The sequence below is a fragment of the Sebastes umbrosus genome, chromosome 11 (assembly GCF_015220745.1).
Source record: "Sebastes umbrosus isolate fSebUmb1 chromosome 11, fSebUmb1.pri, whole genome shotgun sequence".
NCBI classification, from domain to species: Eukaryota; Metazoa; Chordata; class Actinopteri; order Perciformes; family Sebastidae; genus Sebastes; species Sebastes umbrosus.
Genome location: NC_051279.1, coordinates 14,872,895 through 14,895,867, shown reverse-complemented (window position 1 = coordinate 14,895,867; position 22,973 = coordinate 14,872,895). Strand labels below are relative to the sequence as shown.

The window sequence follows — 22,973 nt, the reverse complement described above, 5'->3', positions numbered from 1 at the left end:
GTTATTACATAAAAACAAAAAACAAAATTATGGCAAAATAAATAAATTGAATAAAATAGAGTATTTTGTTTGATTTTATATATATATATATATATATAGTGTATGTTCTTTTCACAGTTATATATATATTGGGGTTTTTTCTCCTTTTTTTGTAACTTGACTCGGTTATTTTTATTGTAAATGAGTAAAATATATAATCTTAATTTAAGAGTATGTGATATTTATTTCATTAATTTTGTTTCCTTGTTTACGTTTATTAAAAAAAAAGTTTGATTGCTGTTTGAGGTTGTGTGTCAGATCTGTAGAAGGCTTATATATATACTGTATATATACATATATATATATATGTATATATACATATATATATATATGTGTGTGTGTGTTGTTAATAACACAAATTTGAGTTTTATTATCACTATCTGGGCATTTTACAGAACACCTTACCTTGACCATAACAATTTAAATTATTTTAATGAACGTTCAGTGTGAAATTGGCAGCGTTCAATTGCATCTCATGGTCATCCACTGAGGAAGATGTATACATATTATTATTGTTATTGTTATTATTATTATTATTCCGATCCATGATTTTGGAAACACAGATTATTTTTTTTCTGTATTAAGCCTTTGTTGGACAGAGTCAGACAGATAGTCTGGAGGTGGAAATATTTTTACTACTTATTTTCACTTCCACAGAGGTGAAATGTAGAAGTACTCTTCAGATTAAGTAGCTAGCACACATAAATCTAGATATCATATCAGAAAATCGCACTAAATTATGGCAGTGTATTGCTGCTGTTGTGAGAACGAAGTATTATGTATTAAGGGCACTCTTGGTAAGGATATTGTGCTGTCTATGCAGCTGGTTGCCAGTGAAGGAGGTTCTTCATATTCCTGCAATCTTACAAATATCTTTTTTGGTTGTTTGTCTTAATTAATTGTGTTGACTTTGTTTGTTGTAAATCGCCCAGCTTTACTTTACACTATACATCCTACATAATACATTTATTTATTGCACATACTACATTTATTTATTGACGGACTGCACACACTATGTTCACATATTCACTCCATATCTTTATATCTCTATTATTGTTTTTATAATTTTTGTATACCTTTGCCTCTCCTTTGTTTCACTCTGTTTGCTGATGTTGCTGCTTTGACACCTGAATTTCCCTCCTGGGATTAATAAAGGTTCATCTTATCTTATTTTATACTGCTCCTACTTTTATACTTACTTCTATTTAAATGGTTCATATTTTGTTACACTTTGTTTAGCTCTTTTTTTACTGTGTTAGCTGATGCATCTTGTTTTTTGCACTATCCCCTTTGCTGCTGTACACTGCAAATTTCCCCACTGCGGGACTAATAAAGGAATATCTTATCTTATATAAATGTGAAACAAAATTATATCTACAGTATGAACTGGCCACTTCCTCGCTTTAAAATTGCAAGGAGTACATACAATTGCACACAACTGCAAAAAATGTCAAGGATATCACAATAATTGTGCTAGTGGATGTTGGGTAGCAAGATGCAGGAGTCAAGTTTGCTGGGCGATTTACAACCAACAAAGCCAACACAATTAATTAAGACAAACAACCAAAAAAGATATTTGTAAGATTGCAGGAATATGAAGAACCTCCTTCATTGGCAATCAGCTGCATAGACAGCACAATATCCTCACCAAGAGTGTCCATAATACATAATACTTTGTTCTCACAACAGCAGCAATACACTGCCATAATTTAGTGAGATCTTTTTGATATCTAGATGTATGTGTGCTAGCTACTCAATCTGAAGAATACTTTTACATTTCACTTCTGTGGAAGTGAAAATAAGTAGTACACATATTTCCACTGTGGGACTAATAAAGGTTCATCTTATCTTATCTTATCTTATCTTTTCAGTACTGTTCAGGGGTGTGTGTGAGTTTTTCAAACGGACCAATGGCAGACCAGCATTAGTCATATGCTCGCTTCTAAGTGGCTGATAGGGCTTCGAACCGTGACGCGACGACAATACTGCATCGTGATTGGCTCAAGGTGTGTGACGTATAGTGTCACTCAGCTGCTCATTGGTCGGTGTCAGTAGGTTAAACTGAGGATCGTATTTTTGTTCCTGTGTCAACGAGAAGAAGAAAAGAAGAAGAGGAGCAGCTCAGACCGGCTAAGTTTACCTCAAAGATAGTTTTCATCAAACATCACGGAAAGGCTCTGACAGCAGCCAGACATCCAGCACCTTCAGCAGAACTGCTTGTGAAGATGGTAAGTCTTCAAAGGTTATATGCTAACGGCTAATGCTAGTAGCTGCTAGCTTGATCCGCTGTTTAGCCGTCGCCAGCCGTCGAGCCGTTAATGTGGGTTGTGTCTACTTGCTGGAAGTCTCCGACGTTAATTAGTGATCGTCATCTAGATTTGTGTAATGTCATAGATAAATTGGCGGTGTTAAATACTGTATTACTCGATTTTAAAACCACTGAGCAGCTTTAAACATCAGATTGATGCTAGGCTAATGTGGCTAACGGCTGTGAAACAGTAACGTAGCTAACGTTACAGTTACCTAGCGACTGGATGGCCGTTAACGGACGATAAAGTTACCTTGGTTACTGGATGGCCGTTAACAGACGTTACTATTACCTCACCATTACAGTGATGTGTTGCCTGGCTTTAGTGATTGTGTTAATGCCAGATATGTTAATTTGTTTGTTAAAACTTTTTTTTTTTTTTTTTAGTTCTGTAGGATACTTTACGTGGTGTAAGGACTTTGTAGCTCACTTAAACAACTCAATGGTTTATTATTCTTTGTCTGTTTTTTATTCTAAAAAAGACAGTATATCAAACAACGTGTGTGGACATGATTTAAAACGTCGCATTGTTGTTTTTTTTAGTGTTAGGACAATGAATTGATTGCCATATACTACCTCATTTAATTTTTATTTATTTAACTTACACTCATTGCTAATGTTTATAGTATGTTATTATATGTTTATATTTCATATTTTTTTTAGTAGTCTGGTATATTTATAGTGTTTACTAATATATTCTTTATATTGTGTGTTCTGTAGATACAGTATTTATCTTTAGCGTTGATTCAGCTGGTTGCCAGTGATGGACGTTCTTCATATTCCTGCAATCTTACAAATATCTTTTTTGGTTGTTTGTCTTAATTAATTGTGTTGACTTTGTTGGTTTTAAATCGCCAAGCAAACTTGACTCCTGCATTTTGCTACCCAGCATCCACGACCACAATTATTCTGATATCTTTGACATTTTTTGCAGTTCTGTGTGATTTTTTTTTTTGTTCTCCTTGCAATTTCAAAATTTAGATTGGGGAAGTGGTCAGTTCATACTAAAGATGCTATTGCTGCTTCTGAGATTCTGTGATTTCCATTCACATGCATTCATTTTATTTACTGTTTCTATGCATTGCCTGGATAACCTGCTGCTGTAACACAATCATTTCCCAATTTGGGATCAATAAAGTATCTATCTATCTATCTATCTATCTATCTATCTATCTATCTATCTATCTATCTATCTAATGTCAGAAAACTTTGAATCAATTTTGATAGCTTTACAAAGCTGATACCAGTATTCATTATTCTTTCTCACACACTTGATATGCCATTTTTGTGTACTCAAAGTTGAAATGCAGGTGCAAAACAGGTTGCCTGTTGTAAGGAAATAAGACCATAATACTTTCTAGCATAGTGTACAGATTTTTAGCAGTTGCATTGGTGATATGCTCCAGGAAAAAAGATCACAACAGCAGTCAAATATTGGCAGTTAAAAAAAAACTGGTTTACAGACGCTGCATTTAACTATTTCTGTCTGCTATTTCTTCTCCATCAGTCAGTAAGGTAATGGTGTCACTAAAGCAGCTTAACCATTGCTCTCAATATTGTGAAAATACCCCTAACTTTACATTTTCTCTTGTAGTAGCTCTGTGTTTGTGTAGATATGCAAACCAGAGTTGACTAAACCATCTTTTTGTCTCTCTCCAGAACTCCAATGTGGAGAATTTGCCTCCTCATATTCTTCGCTTGGTCTACAAAGAGGTTTCAGCTCTAGCAGCAGACCCGCCTGAGGGTATCAAGATTTATCCCAGTGATGAAGACATAACTGAGCTACATACAGCCATCGAAGGACCGGGTAAGGATTGCAGTATGGTGTCATACCAAATCGGCATTGACCATGATAAGTTAAATAAAATACATTTAAAAAAACACCTTCGCTGTGTGTACGTTCTCAAAGTAAGACATTTTTACATAAGACAGTTAACAGTATATTCAGCAGAGAGATAGGTCCTCTGTATTACCATTTACAGTAATCATTCAAGCTTGTTTTAGAATCAGTGATTTTCACATGTCAGTATTTGTTTGGATTCGTTTCTGTCTGTCCATGAGACAGTTATCTTAAAATATTATACGTCTAATACCCTGGTTAAAAGGAATGACTGAAAGGCCAATACAGATCATTTGACATTTTATTGGTGGACATGCTAACTATCAGGTAACAATCCAATCATTTTTGAGTAGAACATATACTTTAAAGGTGGACTTAAAGAAACTAAAATAAATCGGCATGCAATTCTTAAAGGTCTTATCATGTCCACTTTCAAATAGCTAGTATGTAGAGTTATTCTTTAAATAAAAATTATTTAGTTTTAAATAGGGATGTCAACATTCGTTTTAATGCCAATAATTTCTCTAATTTTCTTTGCATTAACGCAATCGATCTTCCAGAGGTTGTAGCAGGCTCAGTTTTAAAGCTAGAGTGAAGATACTGGTATCATTTGAGACTAGAAAACCTAAGGAATCCATGTCATACTAGCTTATGGCAAAGAAGGTAAAATGACGCTCCATGCTTGTGCTAAATTTTGGTGAGGAAAAACTGGCATGGCCTTTTTCAAAGGGGTCCCATGACCTCTGACCTCGAGATATGTGAATGAAAATGGGTTCTATGGGTACCTATACATAAAGCAGCGTATTTGTCCACTGCCATGTTGATAAGAGTATTAAATACTTGCTAAATCTCCCTTTTAAGTTACATTTTGAACAGATAAAAAAATGTGTGATTAATTTGCGATTAATCACAATTAACTATGGTCAATCATGCGATTAAATATTTGAATCGATTGACAGCCCTAGTTTTAAAACGAAATTCATGTTGCATCTAGGTGTCGTACTTGTACCAGCAGCCCCCTCACCACTACACATTCAATAAAGTAGCTTGATAACAGCTTGGCAATGAGGACATTTCACTTGATCACCAACCGTTTATCATCACCCTGAGGTAATAAAAACGGCTCTCACCTGTGAACTCCTCTTGCTTATGAGGTAACACTCGTCTGCTCCACTGTGTTCAGGTTCTTTTTTTACATAATTTAGTCATTAGGCGAACGACTCCTTAAGACGCACATTAATGCGTCAGTTTTACAAAGTAGAAATTATTTCCTTTCCATGGCTCCTTGACAATTTACATATTATTGTATAAAGGCTTTATATCTGGATTTAGTAGATGTTGTATAATTACATGTTAGACACATAACCCACTTAAACCACTTAAATCTTATCACTATGAGCTCATTGCTTCAGACCTTGTTATTGTTAAGTACGTCTTGAAGAGCCAGTCACTTGTCCACATTTTGTTAACTGCTCTGCAGAGCAACTTATCTGCACTGATACTGGTGTTGGTCTCGGATAGTTGCAAACAAGCTGTATCAGGGTTCCAGCGGATCCTTAAAAAGTCTTAAAAGGCGTTGAATTCATTCTAAAAATACGGCCTTAATTAGTAATAAAATATCTTAAATCAAACTTTCAAAAGTCTTAATGCTAAGACATGGAAAGTAGGATTTTATGAATAGTTTTTTTTCTGACATTACAATTTAAAATCTCAAAACAATTGGTAACGTCTATTTTTAAAATAATTTACAGAATGCTTCTTGCGTTAATGTCACACAGATCAGGATAGCGCAACCAACAATACTCATATTTTGTTTGCGTCCGGCATGCTCAGCGCAGATGCACCATCTGCTAGCTAGCGACGAAAAAAGGGAAGTGTTAATTCAATGAAAAATTAGCTGTTCAACCAAGATTTCGCAGCATAGCGGAAACCGGTACAAGGAAGTGTATACGATGAATTTTGTGCAGGAAGTGTTTCAAACTCGGCACGGTGAGAATCAATGCAACAGACGGCAGGTATTTCCCAGTTCTGTTCTACCCTTGTCTCCACCACGTTAAGTAATTGATGTGTTTTTTTTCTTCAATTTGGTTATGAAGTTAGTGTTGAATTTTATTCTGAGTGGATTTTAAAAAAGTCTTAAATGTAACTTGTCTTAAGCTGTAGGAGCCCTGTGTATCCAAATGTTTCATTTTGCTTTCTTCAGTCATTATTTTCAAGTAGCAATACAGTGTATTATATAAGGTTGCATATTCATTAGAGCGTATGTAACATTTTTCATCATAACCCAAATAGATTATGATTAAAAACAAGGAGTTTGAACTAAATGATGTGTGGCTCACATGGATGTAAGATTTTCTATGTTTTTGCTAGTTGACTCAGTTGCCGTTCAATGACCCTCTTTGTTTTTATGGAGCAGGTTTGCCACAGTCAGGACATACTGTTCATGAGATGAATTCTTTATGCCTTGACAGAGGGAACTCCGTTTGCTGGCGGCGTTTTCCGTATGCGTCTGGTCCTCGGGAAGGACTTCCCTGGGGTTCCACCCAAGGGTTATTTCCTGACCAAGATTTTTCACCCCAATGTGGGTCACAAGGGAGAGATCTGTGTCAACGTGTTGAAGAGGGACTGGAAGGCAGAACTCGGCCTCAGACACGTCTTACTTGTAAGCGGAACCATCCGTCTTCTGTTGTTCTGAGTGTCAGCTGTGCTGCTGTCACTATTTTTACATTTTCATCTCCTTCTATTTCCCCACAGACAATCAAGTGTCTTCTCATCCATCCGAATCCCGAGTCGGCTCTGAACGAAGAGGCCGGGCGTTTGCTGTTAGAGGACTATGCAGAATACGAGTCCCGCGCTCGTCTGCTCACGGAGATCCACGCCATGGGTCCCGCCGGGGCACCTCAGGACCCTAATGACGGCCCGCAGCCGAAGAAGCACGCAGGTGACCCCATGAAGAGAGCGGGACCCAGCGCAGCAGCAGTGCCGGCAGCTCTGGGTAACGGAGCAAACGCAGCCAGCACCACCAGTAACAGCAACAGTAGTAGTAGCACTAATAATGTAGCAGGGAAAAAGAAAGCAGACAAAAAACGTGCGTTGAGGCGACTTTAATACCTCCGCGAAATTCTCAGTGTGTGTGTGTGTGCGTGTACGTGTGTGAGCGCGAGAGTGTGTAAATATAAATATTGAAGTGTGCTGACAATGTTTTTTGTTCCTTTTTTTCCTGACTCTTTCTACCACCTATCCAGACTGTCCACTTTGTACTCATTCCTTAACGTCTGTTTTGCCACCACTTTGTCCTGTTGGCATTACAGGTCTGTTAATTATTTCCATACCTAAAGACATGATGATAAAATGTTCCTCTTTTAAAGGAAAGACGGCACCTTCACTGCGGAAATCATGCCATCCGTTTGTGTATTTTGCCCCTTGGCCTAGTGTGAATGATTGATACAGGGAATGGGTTTCACTGTGCAAAACATGGCCTCTAATGTCTGTCCATTAATGAGACGTAATAACTTTTGTTGTCTCACACTTGATATCAGCTCTTTTTAAAGTGTTTTCTTGGTAAATGCTGCTGTGATGGTACTGTGTACTGCTCAGCCAGGCTCACTCGTGAGTCCAAAACCAGGTTGTTACTTTAACTAATGTCAGGTTTTCAAATTGAACTCAAAGGAAATAATGGTAGAAGTCGCTAAACAATTGTGCGAGAAGTCGGTGGGTTCACAATCGGGAGAGAAATATTGTTAATGTCGCGCAAAATTGTAACATCTTTTTAAATAGTATTTTTCACATTGTGATCTGAATGAAGTAAAGATATGGAAAGAGCTGGCAGTGGAGTACAAGAGGTCTGTTATGTTCTTCATGGAATCTCAACCCCTTTTTTTAAGTTTTTATTTTTTCTAAAATGGTTTCACTGTCCAGTATTTTCAAAAGTTGTTTATAATTGACATGTTTGTATTCAGCTGTCTTGTGGTTGTGTGTGAAGACCTAGATCGGTGGCTGTGAGGGAACAGGGAAGTCTGCCAGACTACTTTATAAAACAATGAATCATCTATTCTCTGTATTAAGCAGACAGTGGTGTGACCTCCTGCTTCCCTACAAAGCAGCGTGTGCTCTCAGGTACCCAGCTCTCCGACCAGCCATGTGGGAACCTGAGAGGACATCTGTAGGAAAACCTTCCACCTTTTGATAGAATTTGTCTCCCCACCCGTTGCACTGGCAGGGTTTCCTGGGCAGGTTTTCTCTCTGTACTAAATGCATGCGGGGCCTACATTTCCCAAGGAAACACACTGAAGCGCTGTCTTAATCTGGATGGAAAATGTGCCTCCGAATCTCCTGTCATTGTGCAGACTGGATATTTGTGTCCATTTTAAATTATTTAAATTAATAAAACATTGAAATACAAGAAGTGAAATTAAAAATGAGTCATATTTGCTCTTTTATTTGGAGTTCCTTTGCATGCATAATTATTTATTATTGTAAAAGCTGCTCTGCAATTATAGGTGCGTGCGTATTAGAATAGCCGCTGAGAATGGATACTAACCTCTGCTTTTACTGCTCAGTGACGTACCGTAGCACTTTTTTTGTTTATAGTGGTCTCCTGTTCTGCAGTGATGGAATAACCATTATGAGGAAATCAGTAATTGCATCCAACCCAGCAAACCAGAGAGTGAAAGTGCACCCGGTAGAGCGTCATCGGACCATCTAATGAAGGGCTCCACCAGCCTCTGCTGCAGACATGCAGCAGCCCACCCACCTGTGTAGAAATAGCAACCTGCCATGCAGGTAATTATCAGTAGACACCTGGGGCTCCACACAACCCTTTACACCTTCCCCAAGCCCCGTTTTGGAAGTGCTTACCTCCTTCCCCACCTGGCATCCACCTCCATAGCATATCCACAAACACTTTGAAATGTATTTTGTTAAATGATGTGAATCTTTGTTCTGTTCGGTGTAAAGGGAGTGCATGCTGGTTTCCTGTCACTAATGGTATTAATTATGATTCATCCTGAAGGCCTAATGTGTGATCACTAAGTTCCTCAGCTAAAGACCTAAATCCGGTTTCATTCATGTGCTGTTGAGGATGTGAGCATCGTGAGGAGGCAGTTAACTGTGTGTGACAACTTCCATCTCTTACATCCATCACACCACATCTCCTTTACGTTTTTCCAACTTGTCCCTGCTCGTCTTCAGCTTTAAGAAATCTGTGAATTACCAGCTCCGGGTCTAATGGACAGTTTCGTTCAGTGTTGGAGCTTTTTTTGCGCCAATCCTCTCCCCTTCCCCGTTTTCATCGCTTTCATAATTGCCACCAACATAATGACACAGTTGCTGTGGCAACCGTGTCTCTTTTTTCCTCTCGCTCACACACACACAAAGAAAAACACACTTTGGATTTCGGAGGTCTTCCGCTGAATTTTACCTGCTGCTTTAATTACATTTTTTATTTAATTTTACTTTTTATATAATTATCTCAACCTTTTTACTTTTATGAAATAACAGTAGCAAAAAAAAAAACTCCTGACTGATGTTTTTTTTCTCAGAGAGAGAGTAAAATGTGGGTCTCCAGGGTCATTCAATTAAAGAGGCAAATTAAATGGAGGGGAATAAAGATGAACGCCACCAGTTGAATGGGCCTAATGATGGAGCATCAGCGACGAGCAGCGCGGAGCTGGAGACTCATCAGCACTAGAGTGAGGAGAGTCTCATCAGCACCAGAGTGAGCGACCAATCACAGAGCTCCCCCACCGGCGGACCTCCGCCAGGCCAGTCGCAGTCAGTTAGGCGGTCTAACCTGATCTCGCTTGGAAAATTATGAAGGGAACCAGCTTCAGTCGATTCTAGATGGAGAAAAGTTCATCTTTTTGGTGACGCGTTTTGTCATTTCTACGCACTGCCCGGATAGTTGCACTAGAACTTGCAACAAACGGAATTTTCTGATGTAGTTGCATCGCTTTTGTCACATGTATCAGAAAATCTCACAACACCTCGTCTCTCTCTCTCTCTCTCTCTCTGCTGCTGCTCCTACAGTGATAATGGATTAAAAGCCTGATGGAGACGCATCGATTTGCAGCACTTGTGATTTAAAAAAAAAAAAAAAAACAGGTGTCGGATCCAGCAACAGTTCAAGCTGTCCTGATCATCCTGTGCCACAATAACAGGCTGCCATCTGAGGAACGCTTGAGATCCAGTGCGCAGGCTCTCTCTCTCCACAGCTCTCCAGCACCAAACCTCACAGCAACGCACAGGTAAGACACAGACACGACACTATGCACCTTTTTTTTTTTACTAATGCATCACTACAACTAATGAATTATACGCGCAAAAACTGTTTGATACCTTCATTTGTGTGTTTCTTGTCTAGTGTGGATAAATGTGTTTTTTGCACTGTGCTGGAGGGATGTCAAACAAAACATTTGGATGAAAAGCTGCGCCACAGAAAAGGCTTTTCTTTAGGCTTGGCAGACATGTTTTTCATCACTTAAACACTTTAATCGACAGGGACATTATGGAACATATTGTTATTAAGACATCCAGCCGGACTACACACACACACACACACACACACACACACACAGAGAGAAACACGCACCGGCACGGATACACCCACGCACTCTTAGCCTACTGATACATGCAAGTCATTTCCATAACCCGCATGCTTGTTCATCGCAACTTGCAACTTATTAACCTAATGAAGGATGGGTTTTATTCTAAGGAGTCGTTGTCCAAATGCAGTCATTGCGCAGCATGTATTTGACTGCTTTCACTGTTATCTAAATGTCTTTTTTGCATCACCAACATGACTTGTGTTAAGGATTTCTTTTTCCTTCATTGATTCAGTGCTTTTTTTTTTTTTTTTTTTTTTTTTTTTCTTTTGCAACAGCGTGTCTAAAGAAAAAAAAAAAAAGAGAGGCCATTTTGTTTCATTTCCAACAAACACCTGTTGAGATTGTGGCATGCACAGTCTCCTTCTGCACAGCTGGTCAGCATCCTTTGCAGTGAAAGTAAAGGGTTCATTTGCTTTGGTACAATAGCTTGCAATGAAAAGGAATCTACGCAAATGGTTTGTTCTCCCTTCAGTGGCCGCCTATAACTCAGGGATGCATCTACACAGTTGTGAGTGTGTTGTTGCCCTTCACCCTTTAGTTCCCATCCTCTGTGCTGCTGCAGTATGGAAATACCTACAGGAAATCAGTTGTACGTTGAGTCACTTTGCTGGAAGGATGTGATATTCACGCCTTTTGGGTGCATGAGGACTGACACTCCATGTTTTTTTCAATTTTAAATCTCATTCATTGTTAGAAAGCTGTAATTGCACATTAATTTGGTCTGGACATCATTAGCCAAGAAAATCCTCATGAAATGAGACCAGAAAATAATGGTAATGGATGGAGTTGAAGGCGGCGAGGCGTCGGTGTCATCTCGTCGAGCAAGAGACGGGGCAGATGTGTGACTTTGAAATCTGGTTTTGGCTAATGGGTGCAGATTGGATTCTGCCTCCCCTTCTCTTTCACTGCCTCTTTCACTCACACACAGACAGAGCTGCATTGCTATTCTGAGAGAGTTAGCTGCCTCAACCCACGCACAGAATCTGAGAAAGGCAGAACGAGGGAGAAAAGAGGAGAAGGAGGGAGCAAGAGGGAATAAAGGAGAGAGAAACAGAAAGCCTACTATGTAGTCTCTCTCATGCACACAAAAAGCTTTTATTTTACAGTTTCTCCTCCTTTATTAAACTGATTTATAGTCTTCATTAGCATTCCTCTCGTGTGTGGCATTGACTGTGTTTGCAGCTCTGTTTGGCGGTGCTGTTTGTGTGATGTGCTGTGTTGTATTGGTAAGTGCTGGGAGAAATGTACTTGATTCTGTGCCCACCCACACACCGCCCTCCCACTCATGGTCGTCTCTGCATCTATACCTCTGGCTCTTCCCGCTCGCCACAATCTCTTTGCTCATTTTAAATCCCTACCCTGCATTTATCCCTCTGCCTCTCGCACTCTCTTTTCTCCATCACTGGCTTTTCAGGAGCTCCTGCAACGAAACACACACTCTCTCACAATGCACATAATGCAAATTAATAAAAATGATTCTGTCACATAAGTGGGGTTATTTTCTAATCACGCCTCTTGTTTTGTATTACAGCGGACTCGTTCCAGGTTTGTTGAAACCCCGAAGACAATTCTGGGAATCAAGCAGAACATTTAGAGGCGATAGAAGAACACTTTGTAGTCAGTTGGAGACCCATCTGCCTTTGTGTGTTTCCTCCTCTGAACTCTCCTCAGAAGGTCAGAGGAGCATGTAACTGAAACAAGTGGAGCCCTCAGTGATTTCAACGTTCTGTCCCCCCCCCATCTGTGCCTACATTCTCCGCCACAGATAGAGACGTTTTTGATAATTACATATAATTATAATTTCTGTGGGAGACAGATCTGCCTCTGTCTATTATTGCCAACACCTCCAACACAATAACTTCACACATTTACATATTTCTCAACAAAAGTGATATTCTTTGAACCTCGGAGACAAATCAGGAATAATTTTACTTAGAGAGAGAGACATGTCACACGGAGACGCAATGTGCCATCCAGTTCATATCTAATTAGTGAACTTTTTGTGTGCCTAAAAGCTGAATAGAGAGCATTTAAAAATCTGTGACGTTTGCCTCATTTTGCAGTGTGTTTCACAGGCTGGGAGTCGTTTCCTTGGTTTATGCTTACTCCTGATTTTCAGCTGTTACAGTCTTCTAGCACTTGAGCTGAGCCTCCCTCATTATCACCCCCCAGCCCAATCACAGTTACAGTCCGTGCCAGGCGACTACGGATGCATATTATTAATCCAGCCATAGAGAAGACGGAGATAAAGTACACGGTGCATAAAGACGTGACGAGTGCCTAGAACCAGTTAACATGGAGAAACTAGGCATCATTAATAGACAGTTTTCATCTCTTAATCCTATTTGATTGTTTACAATGCAGATAAACTCAAAATATATGAAAGTATTATAGATTTCATACATTTTTTTTCAGAAAAGAACATCTTAAATAAGTGCCAATTCTGAATGTATGTAGTGCCAGACTGAAATAGTCCTCCAGGAATGAACAAAACCGATATAACCGTTTACATTTGATAAAACACTGGCCATAGACTATTGTTCAAGTGCCACGATCAGCACAGGAATGTATAGGACTGCCATATTTTACTGAAAATCCTTGCTACAAATTTTTTACCAGCCCTTCGTGGTTACAAAAATTAATTCCACCCAGCAGAACGTCAGATATTTGTTCTTTTGTTCAGAGGGAAGAGTAGAACAGGGCATTAAGGACTAAAAGCATGAAGATTGTTGTTTTCAATTTGTCCTTTTTACAAAGCTGCATCCATTTTAGTGTTCTAGACTTGAGAGGGCAAACGATGAAGTTATTACGCATTCAGAGTTGCTTTCTAGCAGCAAATTAAAACCATTTTCATACCATTATCGACAATTATTGAAACCTACCAACTGTTTTTGATAGAGGCAGACCTCTTCTAATATTACACCGTATAAATACTCTGACAAAACAAAAAGCAGGCTTCAGATTTCATCATCCAGCATTGCTGAATGAGACGACTGATACATCATCAATATCCAGTAGGTTGTACATGCTACTTGAATATTTCACATGCCATTTTAGTGGGCTAAACTGCAAAAGCGGATACAGCGTTGTAACTGCATTGACTCAACAACAGAAAATAGATCTCTTAGTCATGTAAAAAATGACGCCCACCACCACTCTCCGAGTCCTCGCTGTCTCCCTGCTCTCCCTCCTTGCTGCCCCGCTCACCGCTGTTGCGGAGACCTCTCCGTCGCCCCCTCCTCAGCACACAGACCGCTCAGGGAAGCCTTTCACCGAGCAGCCCGAGGCTGACCCCAACCCCTCGCTCCTGCTCCTCGCCATGCAGGCCAACATCAGGCCAGCTGCTCTCCAAGGCAGGACCAAAGCCCCTGAGAAGCTTCCAGAAATCTCAGAGGGAGTTCTGGAGACGCCTCCGAGACCCCTTCCCCAGGTCATGTTCCCTAAGAATGTGACCTCATCAGAGGCCCTCGCACCTCCCTTGGGCGCCGCCCAGGTAGCGCCCATAAAACCCCGCATGATGGATATATGGATAGATGTATGTCGGGGTTATTATGATGTCATGGGACACTTTGACAGCGCTTTCAACTGCTCCAAGGACTCCTTCATCTTCTGCTGTGGAACCTGCCACTACCGCTTCTGCTGCCCGGAGCGCAGCCGGCAGCTGGATCAGGAGAACTGTAAGAACTACTACTCTCCGGACTGGGCCAAGCCGCAGACAGAAACCATGGTGCTACCAGATGATCCCAACGTAGACTTTGATCCGCTGAAGCAGCAGAGCCACAACACGGGCTTCGTCATCGGAGGCGTGATTGTGTTCATGGTGGCCGTCGCTGTGGGCATCAAGGTGGTCTTCAACAAGGTGCAACAGGAAGCCAACCAAAGGGACCTCAACATGCCCAGGTGAGGCTTTGAAACCTATTTTGTCATCACCTCTCGCTGCTGGATGTGTTACTTCATTCAATGTATGAATGCTGTAATGAAATTAGGGTTTCAGGACTCCATAAATGGCCCAGATTCATCATCCTGGGCTCAGAATGATGTTTGTTAGTCATCAGATGAAACATATTTGATCTTCATCGAGTGGCTGCTGCAGGATTCATGCTTGTTTTGATTCCTCTGGGCTTTTTATCTCCTATATCTTGGCAATAATGCATTTTGATTTTTGTACAGGTTGCAGTTTTCTATCTTGGGCTTCAGTAGTCGGGGGATGGTTGTAAACAGATATAGAGCGTTTGATTGATCTTTAAAGAATGCAAATGATTAATAGTGCTATTTTTTTCAAGTACAGTAACAGATTCATCGCTGTACATAAGAGTGATTGTGAAAAATACTGATTCCTTCACAATTTAAATACAGTAAATGTTTAAATTAAATTGATCTGAAATCAAATGACTTACATTCATCCTCACATGAATATGATTGATCTGTTACCTAAATAATACCTTGTGGACAATATTGATAATGACTGAAAAGACACTCATCACAAAAGTGTGAGTCCTAAAACATAGACGACTAAGCATAACTTCATGAATTTGAGCTATAGTTTATTGTAAATCAATCAAATAAATCCAATTTTATTTATATAGCACATTTCATACGACAGGCGTCGACTCAATGTGCTTCAAATAAAAACAAAAAACAGACATATATGATAATAACATATAAAATAAGAACAAATAAGATGAGAAGGTATAACATATATAAAACATATAAGATAAAAACATGTAAGATAAGAGGATATTACGTATATATAAATAGAATAATAACAATAATAATACTGATTCTAAAATAAAAGTTTTACCCATCAACCAGTGTCTGCTTTTAAAAGAAGGCGATTTCATCTTGTGCTTCCCTTCTGCTTGTGCTTGTTCCACCATTAGAGCGCTGGTTGACATGTTGCGGCACCAGTCGAGTCCAGTCCAGCAGGATGAGAGGAACAACAGCGTGGCTCTGCCTGTAGGGGACGGACAGGGGACACTGGGGAGACCTCCGAAAAATCTCTACGCCCCAGGACTGCCCAGCAAGGACAACAGATGTGAGAGTTTTTACAGCATGAGTGAATAGCACAATCAGAGGCACAATCAGAAGCTTTTGTAACTGCATCCTCGGTGTGCCGAGGCGCATCGTGTTTGTCACGTCTGCATGTGGATGCAGGTTGTTTTCTGTGTCCCACCATCGAGATATCTTTGTAGAATAAAAAGAACAGGAATCTGGAGATTTTAAAATATGTATGCTTTACATGATGATGTTGTGCATGTGAGGGTGAATTAATGCAGATACATAAATGTCTATAGTTGCGTAGATCTTTTTATGTTAAAGGACCATTGAACTGGAAACTGCCTGACATCCATTTTGAGCTGATTACCTTATGTTCTTTTGACTTGCAGTGGGCAATTTGCAGCACAATTTCATCCACTCCTCAGGCACCAGCCCCAAACACACGGCAACTATCGGTAAGGCAGCTGGCTCCTATGTAAATGACATGTAATCACCACGATGCTTCATTTACTTTGTTCAGTTTGGTTTAAGCTCAGAAGAGGGACTCATTCATCCCAACAATAATAATGATTATCAGATCTCTGGTTGCTTGTTGAGTTAAAATCTGTCTGTTCCAGTGAACGTTAGCAGATTCACACACAGCTACGTGCAGCGCGCTATATCCAGAGGAGCAAATCTCATTTAACACACAGTCGTTTTCTCCCTGTGGTCTCTGCAGAACGCACCCCTCGAATGAACAACGCTCAGCTGGCAGCTGGGGGCACCCTGCTTTCCAGTAAACACAACAACACCAAATCCCAGCCCGCCTTCCACCACTCCCTGCACAACCTGGCTCAGCTGCCGCCCTCCTATGAGAGCGCCACCAAGCCGGAGCTCAACAGATACTCCTCGCTCAAACGCCTCGGTAAGTACCTTCATTTTCCAGAAATGAGGACAAAAATGTAGCGGCCTCTCTCTCCCCTCGCAGCAGTTTCATAGAGTACGGTGACACTCTTGACACTAGGGCGCAAAGTGCAGGATGCGTCATTTATGTGCTGATGCTATTTACTGTGGTGATAAACAATTCAGAGAAATTTTGTTTGCCTTCCAGAGAAAGGTCTTGATGAGTACTCGTCTGGTTACTGCACCACCAAGCGCCGGCCTCACACGGCCCAGCCGGCCCTGCAGTCCTCTCAGCACCACCTCCACTGGGGTGGAGACTACACCCTCAGTGGGAGAGGAACCCTCCCCAGACATGCAGTACGTCCCTGGATCCCGCCGCCGCCTTCTGGCATGCCTGCCTCACCCACCCCCAATCCGTACCCTCTGGATCCCCCTCTGGAGCCTCAGTACAACCCCAATTACGACACTCTCTCCAAGCCGAGGAAGGTTAAACCCACCGACCCGCTGCTCAACATGGGTGACGTCCCTGGCAACACGGGGACACTCTCCAGGATGTCCAAGAACCAGCAACACCAGTACTACAAAGCCATGGCTGCCTCCAACAAGAACTCCAACACGCAGACCCTCACCAGGAAGCCCCAGGACAGAGGGGACAGGCAGGACAGACAGGACAGAGGGGACAGGCAGGACAGAGGAGACAGGCAGGACAGAGGAGACAGGCAGGACAGAGGAGACAGGCAGGACAGAGGAGACTGGCAGGACAGAGGAGACAGGCAGGACAGAGGGGACAGGCAGGACAGACAGGACAGAGGGGACAGGCAGGACAGAGGGGACAGACAGGACAGAGGGGACAGGCAGGACAGAGGGGACAGGCAGGACAGAGGGGACAGAGGGGACAGGCAGGACAGAGGGGACAGGCAGGACAGAGGGGACAGGCAGGACAGGCAGGAACGGCTCCTCATGTCTCCGGACCATTTGGAAGATAGGATGGGACCCGGCGGGATGGGGCCCGGCGGGATGGGGCCCGGCGGGATGGGGCCCGGCGGGATGGGACCCGGCGGGATGGGGCCCGGCGGAATGGGGCCCGGCGGAATGGGGCCCGGCGGGATGGGGGTCGTAGATCCATACGCCAACACAGGAGGTGCCGTCCCCACGCTGCCTCGCCAGCAGAAGGCCCAGTCCCAGCAGAACGTCTGCGCCACGCCCTCCCTCGACCGCCACCACATGATCAAGATGAACTCTCACCCCACGTCCGGACGGGAGCAGGAGAGGAGCACGGCCATGAGCGGGGGCATGGGCTGGGCGGGGGAGATGCCCGGGGCGGGGGTAGTCATGGGAACGGGAACACTAGGGGGCCACAGCGCCAGGAGGATGGCTTTCGCAGCGAAGAGGCAGAACACCATCGAGCAGCTACATTTCATACCAGGAGGAGGCGGTCAGGGGGGGTCAGCAGGAAGTGCAGGAGGGAGTCAGGGGATCAGGACGGGGAGTAAAAATGAGGTGACGGTGTGAGGTTTGTGCCTAATGTAGAGTTTACCCCTCATCATAGGCATGGGAATAGATCACCCTTCTGCATTTAACTATTAGAGATACAACTACAAGAAATACAACTAGAAGTATATAGCATAGTAACAGTATAACGTGTTTAGGCTATTCAAATTAGTGTTATCTTGTAATTAAATAGCTTAAATATGATTACTTAATTAAAAATTTAGGTGGGGAATATCTGTTCTAATTATGTGATAGCCTGCATCAGCCATATTTTGTAACAAAATTTGCCATATTGCCATATACAGCGGTGCCATTACTTGTAGAAAGACTGACGGGAAGGGTGAAACAAAATCAACAGAAGTGTCGTTCATAATTTTGTTTTTATATATGTTTTTCAAAAAGTACTCAGGAGCCATATTAGATAGGGAACGAGATGATATATAGATATAGATATAGATATATATAGATATAGATATATATATGTATAGATATATCGTCAGAAGAATAGGACACAAGAGGTGGATGAAGAGGAGAAGCATGCGGGATATTATATCACTGAATTCAATAGAGAATAGAGCCGACTACCTGCTGGACTGTCAACCTGCTCAGCTCTCGCCGACAATGATTTATTAAACTGAACCTCATGGGTGAGAAGCCCGGTGGACCAGACGAGTGTGAATGAACACTGACACTCAACGTCATCCTGACACATGGGGAGACAGAACTGATTTTTGTTGCTTCCTGTATAAATGAGCGGACAAGGTGGGGGCTGTTTCTGACTGGGACACAACAGCCTGACACCGTTGGCAGGACTCCGCGCCCGATTTTTAAACCGTGGACCCACATTACCGATCTGACGCCTGGGTTGCCTAGTTTTCCATGTGACCTTAGACCCAAACCCCCAGAGGGACTCACACTCTGATCACTGGTGTTTCATTACATTATGGGTGAGTTTCCCCTTAAGGATCCCATCTATAGATCAGGACTTAACTGTAAAAACAATGGGCTACCTAATAATATAGAGCCACCTGTCACGTTATTACAAAAAATATCTTGACATAGACGAGTCAACATGTGTTCAGTTTACCAATAACTTGCTTTAACGCAGGTTACGAGCGAAGAGCAAAGGTTTTTTCTACAGAGCACAAATGAATAGACGGTGACGCAGAGGTTGCACTTACACAACTGTCCTTCAAAGCCATTTATGGAGATACAAATAAAATACCACAGAGGAAGCTGGTCTGACAATCACCATTTTATTATTCTCACCAGGTGACAAATTATACAAGTCAGTGATATTTTGTACAGTCAAAGGATTGGCTTCAGAGCAAGCCAAAAAAACACACACACCCCTCTGAGTCAGGAGCGAGAGGGCGACCTGAGGCCTTTCTCCTGCGTGGCTCAATAAGAGACTCGGATGGTTGGGAAGCCCTCGCCATCCTCAAGAGGAAGACCTTGCTGTATCATAACGCACTTCAGCCAGTAAAAAAAAAAAAGAAAATATAAAAAAAAAATCTTCATCAATAACAACGCTTATCAATACTAAGGGCTATCCTATCCTATATACTGTAGTATGTGATATCTGTGGTCCATATGAAATACTATCTCTTTCTCTTGATTTTGTGTTGATATTGTCATGATGTATTAAGTATTAATGTGTACAAAAAACAAGAGCCATTTAAGCACAGTTCAAAGAGAAACAGAGACAAAAAAAACAAACTTTGCACAAATCTATCCCCTGATATTTGCACCAGATACAAACTTTGTATCGTGTCCTCAAGGTTTACATTCTGTATACGAGCACGGCTGACGGTGGGACTGATCAATGGAGGGTACTGTATTGAGAGTTTTTTATCAACATGAAGTCAAAGGAGGAACTTGTTACTGCTTGATTTTTTTGTTCAGTCATGCGAACGGATACAGAGATGAAATACTGATCAACAGAAACACAGATTTCATTCGGACAATCTTCCTATACACAGTGCTCAATGTAGTTGTTATGAATATGATGGAGTGTATTATTATTAATAATTATTATAACTGTTATGGTTATTATTAACAATTATCTTATGATGTGATGTTCTTTTACTTGGTGGGATTTAAGTGTTTATTGTTTTTAGATAACTAGCATTCTCACGACTAGTTGGTTTTTTTCATACATCTGGTCATAAAGTTTTTAAAAACGTTCCAGATCTTGATGCATGCCAGCTCCATTTCATTGAGAGGCAGTTACAGAATATGCCTGGATTTGAAGGTCATCGACGCTTATGATATGGCCAATATTTCCAGCTGTATGTACTGTGCCTAGACATCGGCCTTACGACTTCTTGATCTCAAGTGATTACTTAGGTTTCCACTCGGGTACAAAAATATCTATTGAAAAAATCTGCAGCCTTCTAAACGTATGTGTAGACGACGGTGTTTGGGACAGATGTGTTCGGGAGTTATTAACCAGACTGGAGCAGCCTGACCCAATAACATGGGTTGTACACACTAAACCCATGATGCCATAATGTGTGTGTGTTCGGATGAATGTTTATTGGAGAAAAGCGGAGGTCTAATGGGAAGCTTTGAGCGTCTTTTTCAGGGAACTAGGACAGGTGACATACAGTAGTATTAGATTTTTTTAATAGAGCCACAAAAGGTCTGTAGCAAAGTCTGTAATATCTCACAAGCCATATATCCATCGAAGCTCATCATCACACTTTTATAAATGGTTAATCTAATTTGTGCAAGTATTGTATTTTGTATAGCTAGTACAATCAGAATATTTTCAGTGATCTCTTCGACATTAATTTGAGGATTCAGCAGATTATGTGTTAGTATATTTAATGAATTGTACAGTGCCAAACTCATAGCATTTTGTTGTCTTTCTATTGTCATAGCCTCCTACAAGACGACAGGGGATGTTTATTTTTCACAACTGAGAACTGACACGCAGGCAAGTAAGCTAAAAAGCTAGTTATCAGAGAGAAATGAATGAATATGGTGTGTGTTTTTACCATTATGAATTCATTTAGATAGAGGATGGTTAATGGCCACCTGAAATGTTAACACATTACTAACAGTAAATTGTACGGACAGGTAGGGACCGTGTCCAGTAATGAAATTCATGGATTTATTTTCATGCCTATAAATTTCGAAACAACCCTTTTGTTATTGTTCAATGCATTGATCCCCTCGGATACGACAGTGACTTACAAAGAATTTGTATAATAAAGTTGGTGGAAAAAAAATGTGTTATAGGGTGTGAATTTCTTCCATTAATGTCCTTGAATTATTATTTATTAAGTATAGAGTGCTACAGGATTGAGTCCTAAAACCTGGAAATGAGTTAGCAATTTATCACTTCCGTTTCCCTCGTCTGAAAGTCAATGTTTTATTTTAATGGGTTTTTGGTTAGATGCCTGAAATAAGGTCTGTGGTTAAAGTTTAAGAGATTTTAGATTTTGTTCTACGTTATGAAACACGCCAATAAATATCCCACTTGTGAATTTTGAAGCTTTTAAAAAAGGCAAATCATAAAAGTGGTGCTCATTTGTGACGATTATCTTGCTGAACAAAACGTGTAAGTATCATAAACGTGTGTTTGCCACAGAGCTTATTTTCTGCAATAATCCAAAACCCAATAGAAAAATCCCATTGTTTTTTTGGCGAGGGAGTTGCTAACTTCCTGGTTGGCCTACAGATATATATCATCCCTGCACTCTATTATTATACTATATTTCATTTTATTTATTACTGTTATTATTATTATTATAAATGGTCAGGACACCTCCAACCTCTGTCATTAATATTATTATTATCAATATTATCAAACCAATGCACTGTTTTCTGTCATTCAGTGTTATTGGTATACATTCTTATATTAGTATGGAATATTTTAAGATATTCCTCAACCATTAGGCCTTTCAAACTTCACAAAGAAAACTATTTGGATCTTCTAGTCAAAGCAGCAGTGGGTAGAAATGGAGCAAATATGATTAAAAAAAGTATTTTTTATAAAACGCTCACTATATCCTGACAGTAGTGCATGAGACAGGTAATCTGAACAAAAATCATGTGCCTCTGATGTCCTCCGGTGCCCCTAATGGCATCTGCAAGATTTCCCAGACCAGAGGAAAACAACCAATCAGAGCCGAGCTGGAGCCTGCCGTCTCTGAGCAGCTGTCAATCACTCGCGAACTCTGATCAAACGGTCAAACTAGGCAGCGCTGATCAAATATGAATTAATATTCTGTTACTGTAATGCCTATTTCTCTCCTCAAATGTTTTCAGAAACATTTTGTAGTGTACTGTTTACTTGTGAAATGAGAAAATTTGTGACCCGGCAGTCATGTTGAGATCAGTTGAGGAAATACCAAGCACCGCCCACCAGCCGGAGCAAACTTTCTCATTTTACAGCCAAACAGTACACTACAAGATGTTTCTGAGAACATTTGAGGAAAGCAAAAGACATTACAATAACAGAATATTGATTCATATTTGATCAGTGCTGCCTAGTTTGACCGTTTGATCGGAGTTCTCGACTGATTGACAGCTGCCTCCGTTGAATGAACAGCCAATAGGAACGCTCTCTCTCTGAAATGACCTGTGATTGGCCAAAGTCTCTCGTCACAGGCTAGATTTTTTAAAGCCTGAAAACAGATCCATGAGGAGGTGCAGAAATCTAGTCTTCTCTCAGAACACTTGAATTACAATATGCTGAAAGATTATTATGGAAATTTTACCCAATGATGCCAAAAATATTCTGCCTATAGGTTTAAGTAAAAGTGAGAAGACTGCAAAAATAAAAATACTCAATTACAAG

At 40.9% G+C, this 22,973-nt stretch overlaps 2 protein-coding genes across 4 annotated transcripts; both read left to right on the top strand.

The window, feature by feature from the left end:
* Positions 1-2,081: 2,081 nt before the first annotated feature.
* On the top strand, positions 2,082-8,608 carry ube2s (ubiquitin-conjugating enzyme E2S). The gene is made up of 4 exons (XM_037784901.1): positions 2,082-2,267; positions 4,007-4,154; positions 6,659-6,849; positions 6,942-8,608. Exons 1-4 carry the CDS (start codon positions 2,265-2,267, stop codon positions 7,293-7,295), a joined length of 696 nt encoding a protein of 231 aa, XP_037640829.1. The 5' UTR covers positions 2,082-2,264; the 3' UTR covers positions 7,296-8,608.
* A 174-nt stretch (positions 8,609-8,782) lies between these two features.
* On the top strand, positions 8,783-21,399 carry LOC119497079. Of its 3 annotated transcripts, none has more exons than XM_037784894.1 (7): positions 8,783-8,969; positions 10,215-10,432; positions 12,324-14,692; positions 15,673-15,827; positions 16,180-16,245; positions 16,509-16,694; positions 16,881-21,399. In XM_037784894.1, the coding sequence occupies exons 3-7, from the start codon at positions 13,932-13,934 to the stop codon at positions 18,182-18,184; spliced, it is 2,472 nt and encodes an 823-aa protein (XP_037640822.1). In that variant the 5' UTR covers positions 8,783-8,969; positions 10,215-10,432; positions 12,324-13,931; the 3' UTR covers positions 18,185-21,399. The 3 variants fall into 3 exon arrangements, with proteins under 3 accessions (XP_037640822.1, XP_037640821.1, XP_037640823.1); XM_037784895.1 differs by lacking the exon at positions 8,783-8,969 and adding an exon at positions 9,837-10,051; XM_037784893.1 differs by lacking the exon at positions 8,783-8,969 and having other exon boundaries at positions 9,835-10,432.
* Positions 21,400-22,973: the final 1,574 nt, after the last annotated feature.